Raw genomic sequence first — 21,137 nt, forward strand, 5'->3', positions numbered from 1 at the left:
TTTGTATCAATAAAGCAGTAAATAACACTTCCACCATTTAAAAAACAGTTAAAGTCACACAAAAGATACACAGTGCCTAGGGTTTGTTGGAATGAAGTAGCACGTATGTTCTGGAGCACTGAAAGAGATTCATGGATCTCATACATCATACATAAGGAGAATCTCCAGTTGGAGAGACTTCAGGGCAGCTTGTAGGGCAAATACTGAGGCTAATTCAATTGTAACCAAAGCTGACTCTTCACAAAAGTGGTTCTCACAGCTCAGGGACGCTCTCCACCTTGTACATTAAAGACTTTCCTTGCCCTTGTTGTCATGCACTGTACATAAAGGAGCCATGATTCAAGGGATGTGCCGGGATCGACAAACAGTTTTTGACCTCCAGATGGTAAGTGGCTTTTGCGATGTTAATGGAAGACATACTAGCAGGACCGCAATGTGCACGGCAGAAGTTTCCAGAGCGAAGCCACTTTCCACTCCCGGTTATCCGTCACGCACTCCGCCACTGCGGCACTTGGGAAGATAGTGTCGTAGATCATCCTTCCCTCTCCCTCGAACCCGAGCGGAACTCCAGGAACAGAGGCCGGGAGCTTTGATTTACTAAATTGACATCAATTCTCAAGCCCTTTGTAGACTCTGCTTGGACCCGCTATGATTAATTATCCCTCTTTTGTATTGGATCGTTTTATGACTCGGGTCATGTGTCAGAATGGACACAAATCACACAGAGCCTGCGTTGAGTTTAGCATCCCCATGGCCACACTCAGATATCTGCACCTTTAGATCAGTATGGCGTCATTGCGGTGAGAATTTTTATTGCTTCATGAGATGGCATGAAGAATGAAAAAAGGGGCCCTTTACATACTTCTGGGGAATATTAGAACAAAAATACACAAATATGAGAGCACAGATGAGTAAATACCCAAACAGTACAGCGCATACACACACACACACACACACAATTTACAATATGAAAGCTTCGACATGAAAGCTTGACCAATAAGAATATGAAGATTCTAAAATAAGTCCTTAGTATGCCACAGTCGCCTGAATAAACTAAAGTACACCTGCATATCAGGAAGGAAAGCATCATGAATGAGGGGAAATTTAATGGGCCTTCAAATGTGAATGTACAAGGTAACCTCAACAAAACAGAAACATAAAATTAGCAAATTAGGACTGTATTTTCTGCAGAGAGCGACCTTCCTCGTACAAGCTGGTTAGCATACACTAGAGGGTTATGCACTGGTAGTATGTGTCTGAGAAACTAATCATGTGAATTATCAAAATAATAAATAGGTGTTACACAATCGTGTTGCAATGGACGGGACCACACGGTATGCTTGCCAGTGACACTGTACAGATTTGTTCTGACAAAGGACTGCAACACGGAATGTGGTCTAGAGTGGGCACTGAAAATGGAATCTGGGCAGAGCCTCAGTTGATTCAGAGACCATTGTGACCTGAAGGCTGCAGAGACGCTATTGTGAAATGTGATTGTTTTTGTTGAGGTGAGTTGGGTAACCACAGCGTTGGTCTCCATATACCTTGAGGAGATCATGCTGGTATTAAAATGGAATGCAAGAAATGTATACACAATCCTTCATGTCCCACTCCCATTCTTGTGTAAAACTGAAAGTTTAAATAAACAGTCAGAAGGCTCCAGCAATGGCAGAAGCTTGCTTTTAGTGCTTGGCTGAACTATGGAAGATGAAGATACTATAGCCCACTCACACTCAGCTGAACACACTGATTCATTCCCCTCTCACAGCAGATTAGGTCTTACAGTACTGTATGGAATATTTACTGTATGTCATTTCTAGAGTTTCTATAGAGACATGTATGAACAGAAAGAGTGGCTTAATGGAAAATGGCTTAGATTAGTTTGGACCTGTAGAGATGGGGTGGAAGACATATGAGGGACCATAGTGATTCTGGCCTAGTTAAATCTAATCCCCTAGCACGCGTTCTAGTCCTCATATAGAATCACCACTCTGTGGTCTAGGCAGATATTTTTTTTCTGAAAACTTGTTCAAGTAAGATGAAAAATGAATGGTGCAGCTGGGTAGAAGGAAATTCGGAAGTGGTGTTGGTGAGCCAGTAGGGGGCAGTTTTTCCTCTGAACCAAGAGGAAAAAGGAGTACCTTCCCAGTACAGTGATGAGCACTGAGGTCCTTGTACACTATGGTCATTAAAGATCCATTTACCACAGAGTAGGGAGTTTCTTTGCTGTCTTGGCAAAAATTCTCAGTTTGGATTTCTCTGTCTGATCATAAAAGCCCCACAGACAAATGGCACAAACAAATCCTCCATCTCAGTTGATGTGTGGTGAAGATTCTGAGATTAAATAGCAACTGTATGTCAGAACAGATGAGGGTGCTAGACATTGGTAGTGACTGAGGTGAGTCAGTTCCCTGATTTTACAAGATCAGTGGAAGCCACTATATAAAATAAACCAATAACATTGATTTAATTCACTGTTATTTTTTGGGGAAACAGTATCCTACAAGGACCAGTGATGGGGGTTGTGGCTTGGACATCGCAAACCAGTTATGGGATGTGCTCTTGGCTTAAATGTGCTTAGTGGTTAGTGTGGTCAATTCTTTTTGGTTAACTGTAAAAACAATACATTTTGATAATTAAATTTGGTCTACATGCAAAGTATGTTTTCACCACATTTCTAATAATATAACACAGTGAACATATGCGTCATCCTAATTTGCTACATCCAACATTACCCCCAAAATAACTTAATGCTTAATGCTAAAATAGAATTTGAGTAGAAATCTTCCTTATTTAACCCAGGCAATTAAGGGCTGTTTGTATATACTATGTGTAGAGACACACACACACATGCACGAACACACACACACACACACACACACATACATACACACAAACATTTTTTATTATTTTTTAAAATTTGACTGAGCATTGCAGTACTGCTATGTAATGTAACAATGCTGAGGCTCAGTTGAGACATTTTGTTAAAGCATTCAATTTGATTTTGAGTAGCACAAGCAATAAACCAATAAAAAAAAATCACATCTTTCGTCCAACACTGTGTGTGGACCTCCCCCATCAGGACAGATATTAGGGTCCAACCAGGATCCCAACATATGGCCAGGGCTACACGCATCACCAGCATGTCATTTTAACGAGGTGTGTCGGTGGGAACGTGAGAAAGCCCCTTTAATGCCTCTGGTTTTGGATAAAATAAAAGCCGAACGTCATTACAGGCCCCACATAAAGCTGCCATGCGCTTTTGATCAATATTGTGAACCTGGCACTTTCATTAGTTCGGGTGCTAGACCTGACACTGAAGCTGTAAGAGAGATGCAACGCTGAAAAACCGTGGAAGATGAAATCATCAAAAGCCTCTGTGAAAGCCTGGCTCATGGAAGCCTTTGAGAATGCAGTTTGATTGGTTTGAAATTGAGCCACAAGGTGAAAACATTTGGAAAGGTTTGCTGAATTACGGTATTGTCCAAAACTAGCTATGGCTTAATTGTTTATAGTTCCCCATTTCCAATGTCTAGTGTATTTCTGATTGCCCTTTTATGTGCTATCCGTGATTTATTTTCAAATCGAGTTAGTTACGATTTAAAGCAAACAACTCCGGTTTCTATCTAAACAAGGAAAAATAATCAATTTGCTTTGTTTGTCCTCTCCAGTGTATTTTCCGATATGAAATTTTCCAGATATCATTTCCCCTTACAAAAGTTAAACGTCTGCCAGTTCACAAATTTCCCAATAAATCAAGAGGGGCCGTTTCTGGTTGCGACTTCTTGGACACTGCCCCACCAAACACAGAAGATAAGGACAGAGAGCGGTTCTAGAATGTAACGGATGAAGGTACGTCCCGGTCCACATTTCCAGGCATCACTCCAGTTTCCTATCCTGGATTAATTATCCAGCCACTGGATTATGACCCGTGCACTTTGTAAATGACAGAGGGTCCCGTGTTAGGGTGGACGTTAAAGCCCAGTTGAAGGGCCCTGCGCTGGAGCTTCTCTTATCTGAGGATTCTTTATCAGGTCATGCTAATTGCCACTGACAGCTGTACAAATCGCTGGTATTACTTTTATCTGATGCTGGGAGCTGGATGGTTCTTATCTGTGTGAAACATGCTAAATAATTGACGACGACAGTATGATACTGACTATCAATTACACTTGGCTGTGTTCCCTTCCATACGTTTAGAGACTCCACTAGGAAACAGAGCATTACGACTGGAGTAAGACACATTCAAAAGATGCCTGTTCCAAAATAGATACCAGGCATAGTTTGGTCAAAGCCATTTGAATTATCATTGAGGTATTGTACAATACCAAAAAACAATTACATTCTTGATATTAAGTAAACCACAAGCTTGTTAGTTTCAGAGAGATTATTCTGTACCTTTTCTGTGCAGCTTTGAGATGGTCGTCTTCTGCGCTGTGTTCGTTTTGTGCTGGAAAAATGAATAAATAATTGGTTACATTCCAAGTACAGAAACGAAGCTGAAGTCAAACAAGGACATGTATAATGAAGTAATGCAGTTTTAGTTGATTAGGGTGTCTGAATGACTACACATAGTGTAGGCCTACGTATTGTAGCAAATACAAATGTAAGGTCAGTCTGGATTCCATTATGGACATTTTATGTATGAAGCCTGTCGTAAAAAAAGCAGAAAGAGATATTTGTATCTACAAACTTCAGTTAAAACAGCAAGCCATCTGGTGACATGCAGTACGGTGGGTAATAGAAGTGCAGTTATCAGTTTTAATGTCATGCCTAGTACTTAAATATAAGAGATACAAATATAAGAGAAATAAGAGAGTGTTGATGAGAAATACACACAGAAATTAAGGGACAGCAAACTCCCGTGTCCCACCCTGAGTGGGTGGTCCAGCCAGGAGTGTTGCCCCAGTAGAAAGGATGGGTGGTATAGGGAGGACACCATTACAAACCCCCCCCTGCTGATTCTGCTCTGGAATCTGTGTTTCCCAGGCTAGGTTTTACTGTCCACTAACCACTGCAAAGCTGTTCATGAATGTTACTGAACTCCATTGATCGTCTTAGTGGAGAGACTCATGTTTCACCACTGTCAGTTATGCAGTGAGGAACACAGCCGGCCCACTCATAAAGGTGCCCAAACTGGGGGGCAGCACAGAAAGAGGGGCTGGGGACTGCTGAGGGAGAATTCAGGAGAAGGGTTCTTTGACTGTGGGTAGGGCTGTGATGGCTGGGTCGTGAGAAGTAGGGGTCTGGGGCAATGGCTTGTGGGCCAGTGGAAAGGTCAAGGGAGTTGATGTTTAGGAACTGAGCTGAAGAGCAGGGATGAAGAGTTCAGCTGTGGAGTACTGAGCTCAGGACTGTAAATGGTTTAGGAGCTGAGGAGCATAGCTGAGGAGTAGCAGAAGTGAGGAGCATAGCTGAGGAGCAGGGCTAAGGAGGAGTAGGGCTGGGGAGCACAAGGACTCCTGTGGAGCCTGGCCATGTAAAAGGGCCTAAATGCAAGGCAGATGTGTGCAGTGGGCCAGACCGAGGTGCAAGAATTTATCTAGGGCCAGAGAGTGCCTGTGATCTCAGATTTATTGCATTTTTCCAGATTCATCCTTTTTACAATGATGGGGGGACCTTTCCCAATTGAAGATTTAAGAGGGGGAAGTCTCCAAAAAATTGTTCAAAGGCAGGTTTGGGGGTGTGTGTGAGAGAGGGTGAGCTCGAGGCACCGCCACCCCTGTTTTTTTTTTCTTCTAAATATGTATGGGTAAGCAGACTAAGAAGGTAACCTTAATGAAGGAAGGACAGCCATGTCTTGCATTGGAAGGGAGGGGGCAGGGGAAACGGAGGGAAGGGCCGTGACCAATGGTGTTTGCCACGGCGGGGGTTTACTGGCGCCTGAGGTACTCCTCCAGTGCGGCTTTGTGCAAAGGTGGCACCGCAGTTCGTGGGACCAGCCCAGCGAGAGGATGTGTGAGTTTTCTCTTCCCCCGCTCCCTCTGTAAACATGAAACCAGGAGTGGCTAGCACAGGAGTGGCTAGAAAGTTATGGGACTTGCATGCTGAGAGGGACAATAAATTAGGACCTTTAAAACTCTGACACACTTTACCAAACCCTTTTTTTTTAACCTTAAAGTCAGATAATAAATGTTTGAAATTTGAAATTAATTACAAAGTGGCCTGTTGCTTTCTGTCTTATTCCCAGCTCCTCGATTTTGTAAACAACTTTAATGCAAAATTGTTCAGTTCAGTGAAAGGACTGGGATTTTCACATACTGTGCTAATTGCTAACCTTACCACACTTTCGTAATTTTCCTCATACTCACACTTTCAGTGGAACTCCATCACTCTCCAAAAGAGGAAAAAGGGTCAAGTACAAAATGTAAAAAGCATTACACGGAGGCAGAGTTCTCGTGTTTCTCAACCACTGTAGACCGTCTGTACACTGTTAATCTTTGTAAACTTAAATATTACAGTCATCTGTCACAAGGAAATGCAAACACTTGGGGTATCTTATCTTTTATATTAATGCAATACGAATAATATTAACCTTCTAATATCAGAGTACATGATGTTTCTGTCAAAATTGTACAAATACCGCAGAGGAGAAATAATCATTGACCCTCCAGTTTCATGATGTGGTAACAGATTGGATGACACACAGAAACATGGCCAAAGTGTCCATGACCAGTCCATTACAGGAAGGTCTTCATTTCTCCTGGATATTCTCCAGATATTTCCTTGAACATCTCCTGTACAGGCGAGACAGCCCATTTCACTGTCCATGAGGAGATGATTAAATCCTCTTTTGGACTCAGCAAAACAATCTCTCCCTTTTGAAGATGACACTGTCACTGGCTATTCATGTCACAAGAATGCCGGTTTAGCACAACTCCTGAATGTGCCCGCGACTGGTCCACAGACACTGTATTAGTCACTGTGGGGCTTTACTGTAAGAGCTGATGCGTCGCGAGAAATTATAAATAACAGGGTGCACTAAACTGAACCACATGTTCCTCTCTTTGTCGGAACCACGCACAAGCTAGTGCTGCTATGCGAACACAGCAAATCCAATGGTACTTAATGTGGATGCCCATGCAATTGACAGGACAAAAATTCAATTACTGCATAGAACCTCAAAACAGTAATTGTACACAGAAACATCCCTCTTCCAATATCTGGAACCTTTAATTCCTGTCAAGACGATGTGAAAGAATAAGACTATTACTGGGAATGGAGGATACTAAATAGAAGTTTGTTTCAAATTCAACTCAGATTTTTTTTAATTCCTTGTCTGCTTAACAACCCCCTCCACACCCCATCATCACGCTGCTGTGAAACCAACAGCACTCTAAATATTTGCTGGAAACATCAAAGGAGGAAACAAAATCTGGGTAGGATATAGAAAACTGAGGAGTTGGATCTGTTGTTGGCTGCTTTTGTTACAGCCTACGCAGTCAAAGCAGACTGTTCAAAAGCATATTTGTGAGAAAAAAAAACAAAAAAACACTCTCTCATTGAAGCCATTACACCAGGATAAATAAAACCATAGCTCTCATGGCAGCGAGCTCAGTGCCCAACCTGAAAATGCAAGGAGGACTTGGTAAATAGGATGCATAGCCACAGCTGGTACAGTTTCATATTCCATTTTCTGCTTTGACACAAACATCCCTGGGACTCACCATGCACCTTTATATAAAGTTCAGATGTTGTGATTTATGTTGAGCATTAATAAATGTTAAAAACGTCGGTGAGAGAGCAGGACAGAAAGTGGGATGGGGGGTTGAAGGGGGGTGTGGGGGTAGAAGAAGGGTAATGGATTGCAGGATAATGGTTCAATGAGTTCTTGAGATGTAAAACCTTGTCAGATCACAGCCCAGTTTAAAAGCCCACGCTCAGGTCGTTCGAGTTCACCTGTGGGCCCTGCTGTGAGGGAGCTGCCTTTGCGGTCACTTGAACCTGTCGCAGTGGTGGGGCCGTAAACCGCTCACGCCTGAGTTATTGGTCACTGCTCCACGTCCGCGCTGAAATACGCAGAGCAGCCACCACTGCGCAGGTAGAGACGGCACAAAGGATGGGCAGGGGATGGTGCGGTGGCCGTACACCAAAATTTATGGCAATAACAAAGCGTGTAGTTGTGCATGTGTGAGGAGAACAAGTTCTCCAGACATTATTTGAAGCAAGAGACACACAGACACAAATATGCATGCATCTGTGTGCACACACACACACACACACACACACACGTGATTTAAGAGCAAGCACCGGACCCCACCCTTTTCTCATTCACTAATCCAGGTGTGTTCCCCTTACTGTCGACTCCCAGCAAGACCCTGGTGCACCTGCAAGTGAGAAGCCACTTTTACACAGGCCCCACACTCAGACTTCACACAGCTCAGGGTCACTGAAGCACAGGCACAAACGTTTTAGGTAAAAAAAGAGAGAAATCACCGGAAGAGTATGCAAACAGCAATGGAGAGCTGAGTGTTTAAAATAAAAAAGATTGATCAACAAGAAATTCTATTGGAGGGTTAAGAGTTCATGTCAATAACACAGTGTCAAGATGATTGAGGATAGGTCGGGGGGTCAAAAATGGCTTGGAATACCTTCAACTTGTGACTGTGTATGTGGAGAAAGGGGAAATCAAAATGACTTGATTTTTCTAATTGTCAATTGATGTGTTCACTGTAAAGGGCTACTTTTTGCAAGCATGCACATGCTCAATGTTTAAAGTCTGTCAAAAATGACAAGCAGAGAAGAAACCTGGAGACAGGAAACACTCCACAGTGTTTTAAATCAGGTGTTCAGAAATATGCAAGGCAAAATCAAAATGACAGATGAAGCACAACTACCACCTCCACTGCAGAGAAAGGTCAGCGTACACAGGAAACAGTTCCTCCTCTCCCCTTCTCATCTCCACAAGTGAATACATAAATATAACAGATTGCATCGCTATTTGCAGCCATTTCCAGAAAACATTGGGATGGTTAATGGTTGCATTTTAGCACAAATGCTATCCCAGCTTTAAGTGATAGTTTAAAAAAAAGTCAAAGATGTGCTAGAGGACTCTAACTGCAGATAAATGGGAATACAAAGAATTGGAACATTAAATCACTGTAACAGCCTGTAATAATGTAATAATAATTAGAATAATAATATTAATAATACTTCCTTAAATACATATTTGGTTGAAAGAATGATACATCGCTTCACTAGTCCAATACAGGTGTAAAAATGACTCCTCATTTTTAGAAAATGAACAAAAAATTAGATGAGAAAATTAGATTGTAATGGCAAAGCAAAAGCCAAGAATGCCAAGAAATGTCTGCTCCATGGAGCCAATTTTGATGAATAACTACTCAAAATTCACAGTATTCATACTCAAAAAGTATGTTATAATAATACTAATAATAATAATCATAATAATCATAATAATACATAAAGAGAACCTTAGAAAGCAGCCATTTTGATCATTCACTCTCTAACATGGGTAATAATAACAATAACCCCACTCAAAGGGGTTGAGAAGTGTTACTGTCAATTTCTCCTTTCTGTTTGGTGCAGGAATTGTTTAGAAGTATCCCTGTGGAGTTTATTTTTAAGAAGTGTTTTGGTAACCAACACTATTTTGTAGCCAGTGGCAACAACCAAGGTTTTAAGACCATTTGGAAGCCGGGACACTGTGCCACACTGTGCTCACGTACATTCAGATGCCTGCCGTTAAAAGGTGAATAAACAAACTGTAACAAGTCAGTGGAAAATTTCAACTTGCATTCTAAAGCTCATAGACAAATGCCACCACAGTGTGTTTCAAAGTTCCTTAGAACAGGGGCATGCAGCAAAAAACTTTTGAAAATTCCAGTGAGTACCACTTATTCACTACCCTTCCTTAATTGTCATTCTGCACCTAAAACATATGGACACAATCTTGCCGCAAGATGCCTAATTTGCATGTTTTATAGAAGGAGGCTATTGTTTTACAATATTTTAGCCTACCGCAAGCAATTTATGAAATTCCCCTTTTTTTACTTTAGAACCTGGATCTGCTTGCGTGATGTTAACAGTTTTGTCTGTCAGGAACACTTTGGGAGATTAAAGAGGTGATGATGTGGCCTGAGAAACAAGGCTCCACTTAGAAACCTGTAGACTTCCCAAGACAGGGGTTCCTGGCATTATTGTTTGTCATCAGACAGCTCTTGGTGGTGGAGGAAAAAGAGCTAATTGGATCTTTTTCCTTATCTTGCCTGAGGTATCTTTGCAAAGTGGTGAAGGTAAAGATTGCACACAGGTGGGGCCAGATTTTTCAGAATTCCTTTTTGGCAGAGCTTGCTCTACAATTCCATCTTGTTCTGTGGTTTCAGAAGGCATACTTGGTTCCCAGGTTTTAACCCTTCATTGATCACAGCTAGAAAACCATAAACCACATAAAATGTGTGCTGCTGGCATGGCATGTGGGTAGAATGTATCTTGCAGTCCTTACTGGCACTTGGTAAAGTATGTGAGAACTACTTTTCATGCTGCCTCTGAACCTTCCTTGTTCCTTTATAGAAAAACTATGATAACAATACATAGACAGGGATGACTTCAACATAAAAGTGGCCCTCAGTTCTATATATTCTTCTATTTATTATTATTTTTTTCTAGAACATTCAGTGCTTACTAAGTCAAAACACTAGATTATTGATCATGACTCTGCAAATGTGCCAGTGTTTATGTAACTCTGGCAAGTGTGGGCCCACATATGACTCCATCGATTTCAATGTTAAAATAACACTTTTAAAAGTGTTACAAAATATACACTAACGGGGTAACGTTTTTGACACTGCCAGAATTCTACAAGCTTTGACTATGCTTCAGCAAAAAAAAAAAAAAAAAAAAGAAAAAAAAAAGAAAAAGAAAAGGTGATATCAGGCACAGGACTCTGTCCTATTTCAGCAAAACGGTTTACACTTACTTGGCTGCTAAAAATAATTACTGATGCTCGTGATAGGTATTCACATAATTCCTCTGAATGGGAGCAGTATTCACACCGTAGATTTAAATGTTTGTCACTGGAGCGGAAACATTAAATGAGTTTCCTCCTTAAGGACAATTTAATGGCTCAATAAATTACTGTAATGTTACACCTAATACATGACCATTTTGTTATTCAGTCAATTATAACAGTGTTGAAGGCCTGTTTTAAACAGGATATATTTTTATATATATTAATACCTGCCTTGTATTCTTGCTACATAAGTATTATTACATTTGCTTAACCTTCTTTTTTGAAAAATAGGCAAAATAGACATTTTATGGTCAGTTGTGTATAAGTATGTAGCTATGTAATTCATACGAAGAACAATTGATCACATTTGGTAATTTGCTTGGCAAGCAAAACAAGGATTGTCATACCAACAATCTTAGTGTTGGTAAGATGGTGCTGAACAGCAGATAAAATACTACACAATACTACAAAAATAAATAAAAATAAAATTGATAAGGCTGCTGATATTAGTTGAATTATTTGATATGCTTTGATACGTTTTCACAACAAATTTATTTGGCTTTCAGAGTGCAGTCCTACAGTCATGTTAATCTGAATGAATGGTTCCTATAGCATTTGCAAAGAATCAATGACAATTAATAAGTTTATATCTTGCCAAATCGAGGCAGACAAGAAAAGGAGGAACTCATTTGTGGAATTGGTTATGACTGCCATGTTTGTTTCACCATACTTGAGTGACTCTTTATGAATAATACAAAATATTACTGCACCACCGGTTACACTTATGCTTATTTGATACTTTTATAGTATGTAGTTCATGGTAATTTTCAAACAGGGTTATGAAATGCATTAACCAGCAACGCATCATCTGTCATTTGCACCATCAGTCATAAATGTCAAGAAGAAACTACAAAGTAAATTTAGTAACTGTATTCTATCTTGAATCCCACAATGCATCATTATGAGAAATGGGGAATTTGAGACCCTACTCCTGTTGTGCCAGCAATGCCATGGTGAAAACTGAGACAAATATGAAGGGATTCTTTGGCCCTCAAATGTGCCTACTGCTCCATTTCATTCTGTGATCATAATCATCTCATCAGACAATGACACGGCATTAAAAATGGAAACATTTCCATTTATATTCTACTTGTACTGGTTCACCTTCAGAACTCAAAGCAGCGGTACCGAAGAAGTATGCTCTGCTGCCCTGGGCTTGCTCTGCTTCACTCAGCCCTCCCAGCAACTGCCAAAGCCACCCTGATTCCCATCTCACACTGTCTGCAGCCTCAACCTAACTCGGAACCATCTCTCCAAAGAATAGAAAGTCACAGATGATAATCAGGGTCAGAGAGGGACGAATCGAGATGTTCTCCATGGGAGCAGAACGAGCGCGACTTTATCTAGGGAGCGGAGATGGTTTAAAGGGCAAATGGTAAAGAGAGAGAGAGTGAGAGAGAGAGAGAGAGAGACAGATAGATATAAAGAGAGAGACAGAGAGGCAGAGAGAGAGATCAGGGAGGCGTGCCGAGGTGCACCCTGCCACGGTGGTCCCCCCGCCATCACACCGAGACCAGCTTGTGTTTACAAGCCTGCAGCTGGGGAAGTCCCGCCGGCTTTACAGGAGGACGGACTATACGCGGCATCCTACCCCGTGCCGCTTTTGATACCCGAGCCGTCTTACAGTGCGCATTCCCCTCATTCCTGCACCAGCCCCACAGGGTGACGGCGTAGCGAGTTACCGCCACCATGCTGAAATTAAGCAGGCAAGCGCGGTATGAAAATAAGCAAGAAAGCGTCAAAATTACGCCGCAATGGCTTCGGAAATCGCGTATGAGTAAACCGAATCAGTCGCCTGACCGCCACGAACCCCCTCCAAATTCTCCCCTTTTCCTCTCGCAAGATCAGGAAATGTTTTATCTTGGGAGATGTAAAAATGCAGATCAAAGACTTTCTTGGTTAAGTGTGGAGACAGCCTGTAGTTTACAAGAAAAAGATGAAAAAAATTCATCATTACTGTCTCACTCTCAGGATTTAGAGTTTCTGTAAATATACAAGAGTGAAGGCTCCTCATGAATCAATTCCAGAGACTTGCTCTCGCTTGAGCCCCAAATTGCCTCAGACATTGTGAGTAATATAGCACATTTGGGAATGCCAGTTTCCAAGCGCCGTCGTTATAATCAGCCGAAAAAGGGTCTATGGAGCCCACTGAGAGTCTAAACACATCTAAACATAATCAGTCCAGCCGCTCCGGCCCCTGGCTTTATTAGCAGACCTGCTCGGGATCAAAAGGGAAGCTTGGGCTCGGGTTAGGTGACACGTTATGTTTCCAATCCACAGCGTCTGCTAGTGCATTGACTCAAACAAAACATATCACCTTCTTGTAGTCAACACAAGGGGTGGGGGAATTTCTTTATTTCCTGTTTGCTTTACTCACCGGTTGAGATGAAAGCTTCCATTTTCTCCTTGAACGGCTGGAGGTGCTCCTCCGAGGAGTTTGCACACACCTTCTCCACATTCTTTTCACAAGCTGAAAAAAGGCAAATGCATTAGATTATTTGGGATTTTTACACCAGGATGTAATGAAATTTTGTATCCGGAGGGAGACAGAGTTGAAACTGTCTTCAGGGTGTTTTTTGTCTAAAAGGAAAAACAAAAAGGCTGCACTAAAGGCAAATACACCCAATAAATTAATGATTAATTTCCTAGCAACATTTTCATAATGAACTCAAGCCTTTAGGGAGGGCACAGCATAAGAAGCCTGCCAGAGCAGTACAAGCAGATGGCTTAAAGGAACCTTTAAATTAGATTGGCTTCCAAGAAACGACATTTTTATTTCTATTAGCTGTTAGAAGACGAAATAATTTCCTTTGGAGGTAACAATTAAGTTTTCTGGTGGTAGAAGAATGTATGTAAAACTGTAATTCAAGTAATTAATGGACAAGAATGAGCAAAATACAGATTTTCAGTATCTGTCAGATAGGAATCTTGGGAAATATTTCTACTGCTATCTGGAGATAGAACGTGTGAGACGTTGCAGTGGAGTACCCAGGAGTACCGTTCTAGGAAACCTCTCTGAACTTCCCACAGCACCTGCTGCCCCCTGTGAAGCAGACCTATCCCAGGCTGACTCTGTGAGAGAATAACCTCAGCCAGCCTGGCCCTGTTCTCCTCAGTGTTCACACTACAGGCAGCACATCTGGAGAGTGTAAGCCTGGCTGTCTCTTCACATTCAGCCCCAGAGCTGCGCTTCCTTCAGGGGGGTTACCAGCAGCAAGCCTCTAAAAAAGCCCCCATGGCCTGCCACCCCCAGAGGGTCTGGGCCCAGTCACCTGGGAAACGGTACCGGACGGCACGGCCCCGGCTATTCCACGTACACACGCTAATGGCTGAGCACGGGGATCCTGTTTGTTGTTTGTTCTTAACGCCCTTTGTTTTGCTGCCAAACTACGCGGCTTGCACAAGCGATGCCTTGGCAACACTCTGGTCAAACTGTTCTGCTGCCATCAAAGATCTGCTGTAGGGTGCTGAATAAAGAGCAGTGTTAATAAAGTTCACATTTTTAGAACCTGTTAGTCATTAATAACTGCAGTAAATACCTTTTGTTGGTTATAACTACGCACTTAAATAGTTTCAGAACAGAACAGAACGACTGGCTGCTCAAGGTTTGAGTTACCTACTACACGGTATTTGTTGTTGGCTGCCTCTATAACATTCTGTTGCCTCAGAACAATCCTTTCAAATAACAAACAGCACATTCCATATAAAACCAGACCATCAAACAAATAGCATGTTAAAAATAAAAACAGGCTTCTGACACTCAGTGGCTGCCTATGGGTCACTAATACCAAAATTCAGGAAGAAATTGGAGCTCTAAAATGCTGTATATAGGAGTTAACTTAGTCTGGTGCTTCTGTGTTTATACTATGCCTCCCTAGTTTACATGGTACTCTTTTTGCAGTTCCCACAGCAGAGGGGCTGCTGAGATGGCATATTCAGCACTGCTCAATGTACAGATAAGCTTGAGCATGAATTAGCTCTGCAGGGCTCATTCTCCCAGTGCAAGAGGGGACGAAAAAGGGCAGGAACTATTACATCAAATACTGACTTCAATTCGCAGGGTGCAGTAGACTAGTCATAACTATGGGTGGGTGTTTGTCACAGAAGTTGTAGGTGTCACAGATTCAGTGACTTTTGCCATTTGTTTTGGAGCTCTGTGACTCCCAGTTTTTTTTTTTGCCATTTCTGCTGTTTCCCCTGTTTTTAGTGCTTCCATGCTCATAACTGTCAACTTAAAACAGCCTATATTGTGATAGGTCTAAGCATTTTTACCATGTTTCCAAATGCCTGGAAAACCAAAGATCGACAAATTAGAGGAATCTGGAACGCGCTTCCAGAAGAAAGAGTCCCATCCTTGCCAAACATTGCAATAAGATTTCTGATGGCCTCTGACAGTGTTAATGCTCAGCAATCCTTTCCCCATGCGAAAGTAACATTGTCAGTGACAACAGGTGCTACAATCAAGGACTCAAACCAGGCAATGTACTATAGAAAACGAACACACGGTAACCCCGTTTTATTATTTTAGTAATGCAATTTAAACATGCTCGTTTTCTTACAATGTTTTGTCAAATTAAAGGCAAAAAAGGAAACTCTTTCTTTCCAAGATGGACCAAAGCGATTCATTACACCAGCCTATCAATGCATAATACTCGTATTTGCTTCTAGCGGCACCTGCCCACTAATTGTTTTTTAAACTTCAAGCACTCAACACTGTTGCAATGCTTGCATGTTCTTTCAATCATCTCCCACTGCTGTGCATGAGATCTATTAATTAATTCAATTAATTGATGTTTAAAAAAAAAAAAAAAAAACGCTCTGTGATTCCTTGATTTTCTTTGCCATGACTGATCTGTGACATTAGCCAATGTATATTTTTCACACCACAAGCCACCAGTGTTTAACAGGAGAGTTCTGCACTGAACAGAGGAGCAAGACTCAAAACAGGCATGTCTGTCTGTAAGGCTCAGTTTGTATGATTGAGCCACCTGAATGCTGCTAGAGAGGGATATCTGATGAAGTTCATGTCCAGGTGGGTGAGAAACATTACTCACCGTCACGGCAATTCACTTTTTAATAATGCTCACCGGCTGTTATCCATGGATAATTGCTAAAGGTTGATTTGAAATGATATCCATCCCAGGTAGGCCTGGCTGAGCGCAGAAAAAAGGCCACAGGTGCATAAATTCACCGTTCGTAGAGAGGCACTGCAGGTGCACTCACCTCATCCCAAGCCAAAAGGGCCACCAGTTTGACGAGCGACCTTAAACAAGAAAACTCTGTTTTCCCCATCCGGGACGTTATACCCCCATCCCCCAATCCAGCCCCCCACCCAACCTCTTCTGCTTACGTATTACCGGCTGTTCACAATGGCTAGGCAGCAATTTTGTGGCGGCTACCCCTGAACAAAGCAAACTGCGGTCTAGACAGTGAGGACCACAAAAAAGGAAACTCCAAAAAACAACAGCAGCTCTACAAAAAACATTCAGCATTCCCTGGATTCGGGACACTGTCTCTGTATAGGCCACGGGTGGGGCGGGGTGGGGTGGGGGGGGGCAGCAGGGGGGACGGGCTTTTTTTGAGTATAATTACTCCTCCTTCGTTGTTTACAGGCCCCGCTCCTGCTCTAATCCCATTACGGCAAATAAATCCATGCTGTTCTCTAATTGGCCGGCTAGAGTTAATCGGGCCCTCTCTGCCCGCAGATCTGTATCAACTTACCGGTGGGTATGCGGTCTGAGGGAAAGCTTCCCCCTGATCAAGACCAGAGAGCACACAAGACCCGCACTTTTTTTTAAGGTCTCTTACTAGGTCTCTTATTCCATTTAAAATGATTCTATTCTACTGTAAGCCCTGTATTGGACTGAAAACAGTACGTTCTGCTGGGCCAGCTAACTCCTTGACTCATTTTTTGTTGGTACTGAATAAACAGCATTCAGAGCCTTCCACATCTGAAGAAATTATTCATCAAACAGTACACAGCTGAATTCCGTAGCCTGGTCAGACCTACAGGAGCATCCGTGGTGAGCTTCTCCTTCCCTCCTTTTTTATCCCCTCCTTCATCGCTGGGAAAGATAAATCCCCCGAATCGTAGACGCCCCTCCACCTGAGCCAGAGGCCGTCTCGGCGCTCCCCCTGGGCTATCGGCTGTTTGGACGATGCTCTGATGCTGGCTGCAGATATCTGCGCTCCGCCTGCAACGCTGCCCCGCGCTTTTGTCTGCGCCGTTTGTTCCCTCCGGCTTCCTGTCCAATCAGAGGATCACAGGGGACTCGTCTCCCGCCGCAGTCATAATACGCCCTGATGGGAGCCGGAGCTCAGCGACCGCGGCCGATCAGCATCGGCCACCAGATAAGATTACAAAGAATACTGTTTTCATTCAGGATTTGTGTAAACTGTGGAGGAGGGAGCGGAGCGCTGGGTCTCAACTCTGGTTTTTTGCCTTTTGTGGGGAAGAAGAGCTCATTATCAAAAGGGGGGAAAAGGGCAATGCTGTCACTTAACCTATAAATAAATAGGACACGGACTCCTAAAAATAGAGGTGGAACAGATATTTAAAAATTGTTGTGTTGTCCTTCAAAAGTCTCATGCCGTGCTCAGTAATCATTGATTTTTATATGAACTCTGTTAATAATTACAACATTGGGAAACCTGTAAACCTAGACTACAGTTTATAACAAAAATAAATTCTAACATTCACTCCTTCCAAGTTCCAATAAAAGAACATTAAGAGGGAATCCACATAAAGTTCACATGATAGCAATGAGGCAAAAAAACACTTGAAAGCAAAATGAACCATGTGCTTATTTTGAAAGTTCAAACCCCAACAAAAACAAAAGAAAAAAACAAAAGCGGCGCTCGCCGATGTCAGGGCACACATAGATACGGAGCACTCAACCGAAGCATGAAGTAGATTCAAAAGCTTGAGACAAAGCTGAGATGAGCACGATGTCACGGTCATTCCACCGCACAATACGAATGTTGTGTTCACGGGCAAAGAATGTTATTGTCTCAGGCGTATCTCTGGCACGCATCTGGGGCCGCGGTGAAGACCGCCTGATACGGCATCGATGTAGCGCAGATAAAATGTTGATACAGTGTATCACGGAGTCGCGTATCCCACCGCCCGTCAGGCAGACAGAGATAAAGCCTCTGGACGAGCGAGGCGGACTGTTTCCCTCGTTGCATAAGAGCACAGGTGAAGCTGCTGGATCCAGCCAGCTTTACCTGGTAAAGTACGAACAGAGAATAAAAAGATACAAAAATCAGATGGGCAGGATTATAATCGTATCTTAAAGGCGCCAGGGATGCATTAGGGAGACTCCAGAGAGTCTCTACCAACCAAGAAAGAGAGAGAGTAGGTCAGACGGAGAGAGAGAGAGAGAGAGAGATGTCCTTGGGGACACGTGCACTGGGCAGACTGCCACACTAGAGGATTGCATCATTAGAACGTATAGAACAAAAACACAGAAATCCAATTCAACGGCTTGGTCAGCCAAACCTTTCACTAAAAGAAGGTCATTTACCAGCATTAAATACTGTTGTGACAGTGTCACTATAAGTTTTAGCTATGCAGCAAAATAACAGCAATGTGGTTTTAGGCAGGTGAGCGAAGTGGTTTTAATATGCACAATGAGGAAGTTGCACTGAAGTTTCCATTTTAAAATGATAAAATAATTATCAATTATGATTATGATTATTATTATTATTATTACAACAACAACATTCAAATTTACTGTAAGAAAAAAGTTAATTCGACAACTTTGTAAAAATAAATGTGAGTGTATTACAAATTGCACAAGAACTGATACATATCAACGCAGGTTCTCAGTCATTTGCTGTGCTGCCATTGTTTTTCAGTTTTTTTTGCAATTCCAGAAATTAGCATCATGACAAAATTTGATGATGCCAAAAGTAGAAATGTATTTTTCCCAAGAAAGAAAATATTCTTCAGTGCAAAGACAACCTTGGGCAGATAAATAATAACATGCAGCTACACACACACACACACACACACAACCATTTCAGGTTTTTCTCCTGAGTGTGATAATGTTTTGGAAAGTCTTTTTGTGTCTGAGCCTATCCAAGGAGGTCAGGCTCTTCAGTCAGTATGCCTGGCAGGTCTGTGTTATTTACACTGTGTCATGGATCATCCGAGCAAAGCAGCGGAATTCTACAGATAATCCACAATTATATACAACCTCAGTGGGCCGCCAGGCTTTCATTCCCCCCCCCCCCCCCCAACATAAATTCCATCTACTCCACAGGCTAGAGAGCTCTGTTGTGCAGCCCTGGGATTGTAATTTACCCTAATAAATATATTCCCATCATTCCACACACGTTAAAAACTACACTACCTGCTCCTTGAGACTTTGAACATGGAGTTCATGCCCCCAAGATCATCTTTATAGCATGCCACAAAGATAAAATAAATAAAGAGTAAATGTTCTACTGATAAATAATGCTCCTTCGCAGGAGGCATTGGTTGAGGTAGCAATCGTAATGAGCTGGAGGAATTTTTTCACTTTTACCCTAGAACTATTTGAATATTGTACATTTGAATATTTGATGTCATGAACCCCTGCTCGCTTAAAAAAACAGACTAATTGTGGTGTGTAGTAGAGTCATTGGATGTGTTCAAGGGTGTCAGTGTATAGTGTGTAGTAGAGTCAGTGGGGGCATGTAGTAGTGCCAGTGTGCTGTGTGTAGTAGAGTCAGTGGGGGCGTGTAGTAGTATCAGTTTGCTGTGTGTAGTAGAGTCAGTGGGGGCGTAGGGGAGTGTCAGTTTGCTGTGTGTAGTAGAGTCAGTGGGGGCGTAGGGGAGTGTCAGTTTGCTGTGTGTAGTAGAGTCAGTGGGGGCGTAGGGGAGTGTCAGTTTGCTGTGTGTAGTAGAGTCAGTGGGGGCGTAGGGGAGTGTCAGTTTGCTGTGTGTAGTAGAGTCAGTGAGGGCATAGGGGAATGCCAGCATCTGGGAGGTGGCTGAGCAGTGGGTCTGTTTGTGCTCTGCTGCCTCTCTGAGTGAATTAGAGTGGCTGAGTGGTGTGGGAAATAGCCAGCACACAATGCTGTTACAGCACCCATGAGACTTTATCTCTCCTTCCAGCCAACAGAGAAACAGCCGTCTCTACATGTACACACAGACAGTCTAAGGCATCCTGTGCCAAACTATGTAGGCTATACAGTTTGAGAGTACATAAATACAGGTTTGTTTCTTGTAGTTGGGATGCAATTTAAAAATGGCTTGATTTAATTTAATTTCAGGCATTTCTTGTTATGTGAATTGATACTTAAAATCAGTTCAATTTAACCTTTCTATAGACTCTTTCATCATGCTGTTTTTTGAACTTGCATTTACGAGCATTGCTAACTTTTAATCTATGCCACATATTTATTGCTATTTTTTTGGGTTTCGGATTGTTTTTGATTGTATTTTGGGCTGTACTAACAAACAAATACCCCTTGCCATTTAATGAAGTGAATTTCATTGCTATCAATAGCTTGATTCTTCACTCAAGGGTATGGGGCTGCATAGCCACATAATTGGCACTGTATAAACAAAATCCTTATTATAAATGATTATTAATTTGATAAATTCTAAGATAGATGACAGCTAAAAACACAGCTGACCTGAGAATATTCACAGCGAAGCAGGAAACAGGCATTTATGCACAGAGACTGGGGCAGGCTACCGTGCACACCATGGAAGAGGAACTTCCACGGTGGATCAGAGGCCCGGGAGCCCATTTAAAAGACTGCACACATGGGCCTTGGAGCCCGCGCTTCCACAGTAAAAACGCCTCTCAGAGTAAAGGCCTTACCTCGTTTTGACATTACGGGGCATTTAAAATAAAGACACTGCCTGATTTGCCGTGGTGATGAAGGTCTAAGCCCCGTACGAGCCTTCTGTGAAACATTAAACTCCCCTCGGCAGCAAATGAGCTCTGACTGTTCACTTTTATTTGATACTTCTTCATCCCGGAGCGTCTTGCCTCGCTGTCCGCTTCAATTACGCCGCAGTTAAAGTGATGTTTACGTGCGGTTTCCCTCAAGGAGGGATAAAAGAGCCCCTCCGTAGCCTCGTTCTGCCCCCGGAATGCATCCCCCG

At 42.4% G+C, this 21,137-nt stretch overlaps 1 protein-coding gene across 4 annotated transcripts in view; it reads right to left on the reverse strand.

Annotated features, from left to right (window-relative positions):
• Window positions 1-21,137, reverse strand: part of LOC118210157 (formin) — a 77,488-nt gene that overhangs the window by 6,662 nt on the left and 49,689 nt on the right. For all 4 annotated transcript variants that reach the window (XM_035386128.1, XM_035386113.1, XM_035386121.1 and 1 more), the window contains 2 exons: window positions 13,410-13,502; window positions 4,399-4,450 (listed from right to left, as the gene is read on the reverse strand). In XM_035386128.1, the coding sequence (XP_035242019.1) occupies window positions 4,399-4,450; window positions 13,410-13,502 (145 nt within the window). The remainder of the gene's footprint in view (window positions 1-4,398; window positions 4,451-13,409; window positions 13,503-21,137) is intronic.

This window comes from Anguilla anguilla, chromosome 1, assembly GCF_013347855.1.
Source record: "Anguilla anguilla isolate fAngAng1 chromosome 1, fAngAng1.pri, whole genome shotgun sequence".
Lineage (NCBI taxonomy): Eukaryota > Metazoa > Chordata > Actinopteri > Anguilliformes > Anguillidae > Anguilla > Anguilla anguilla.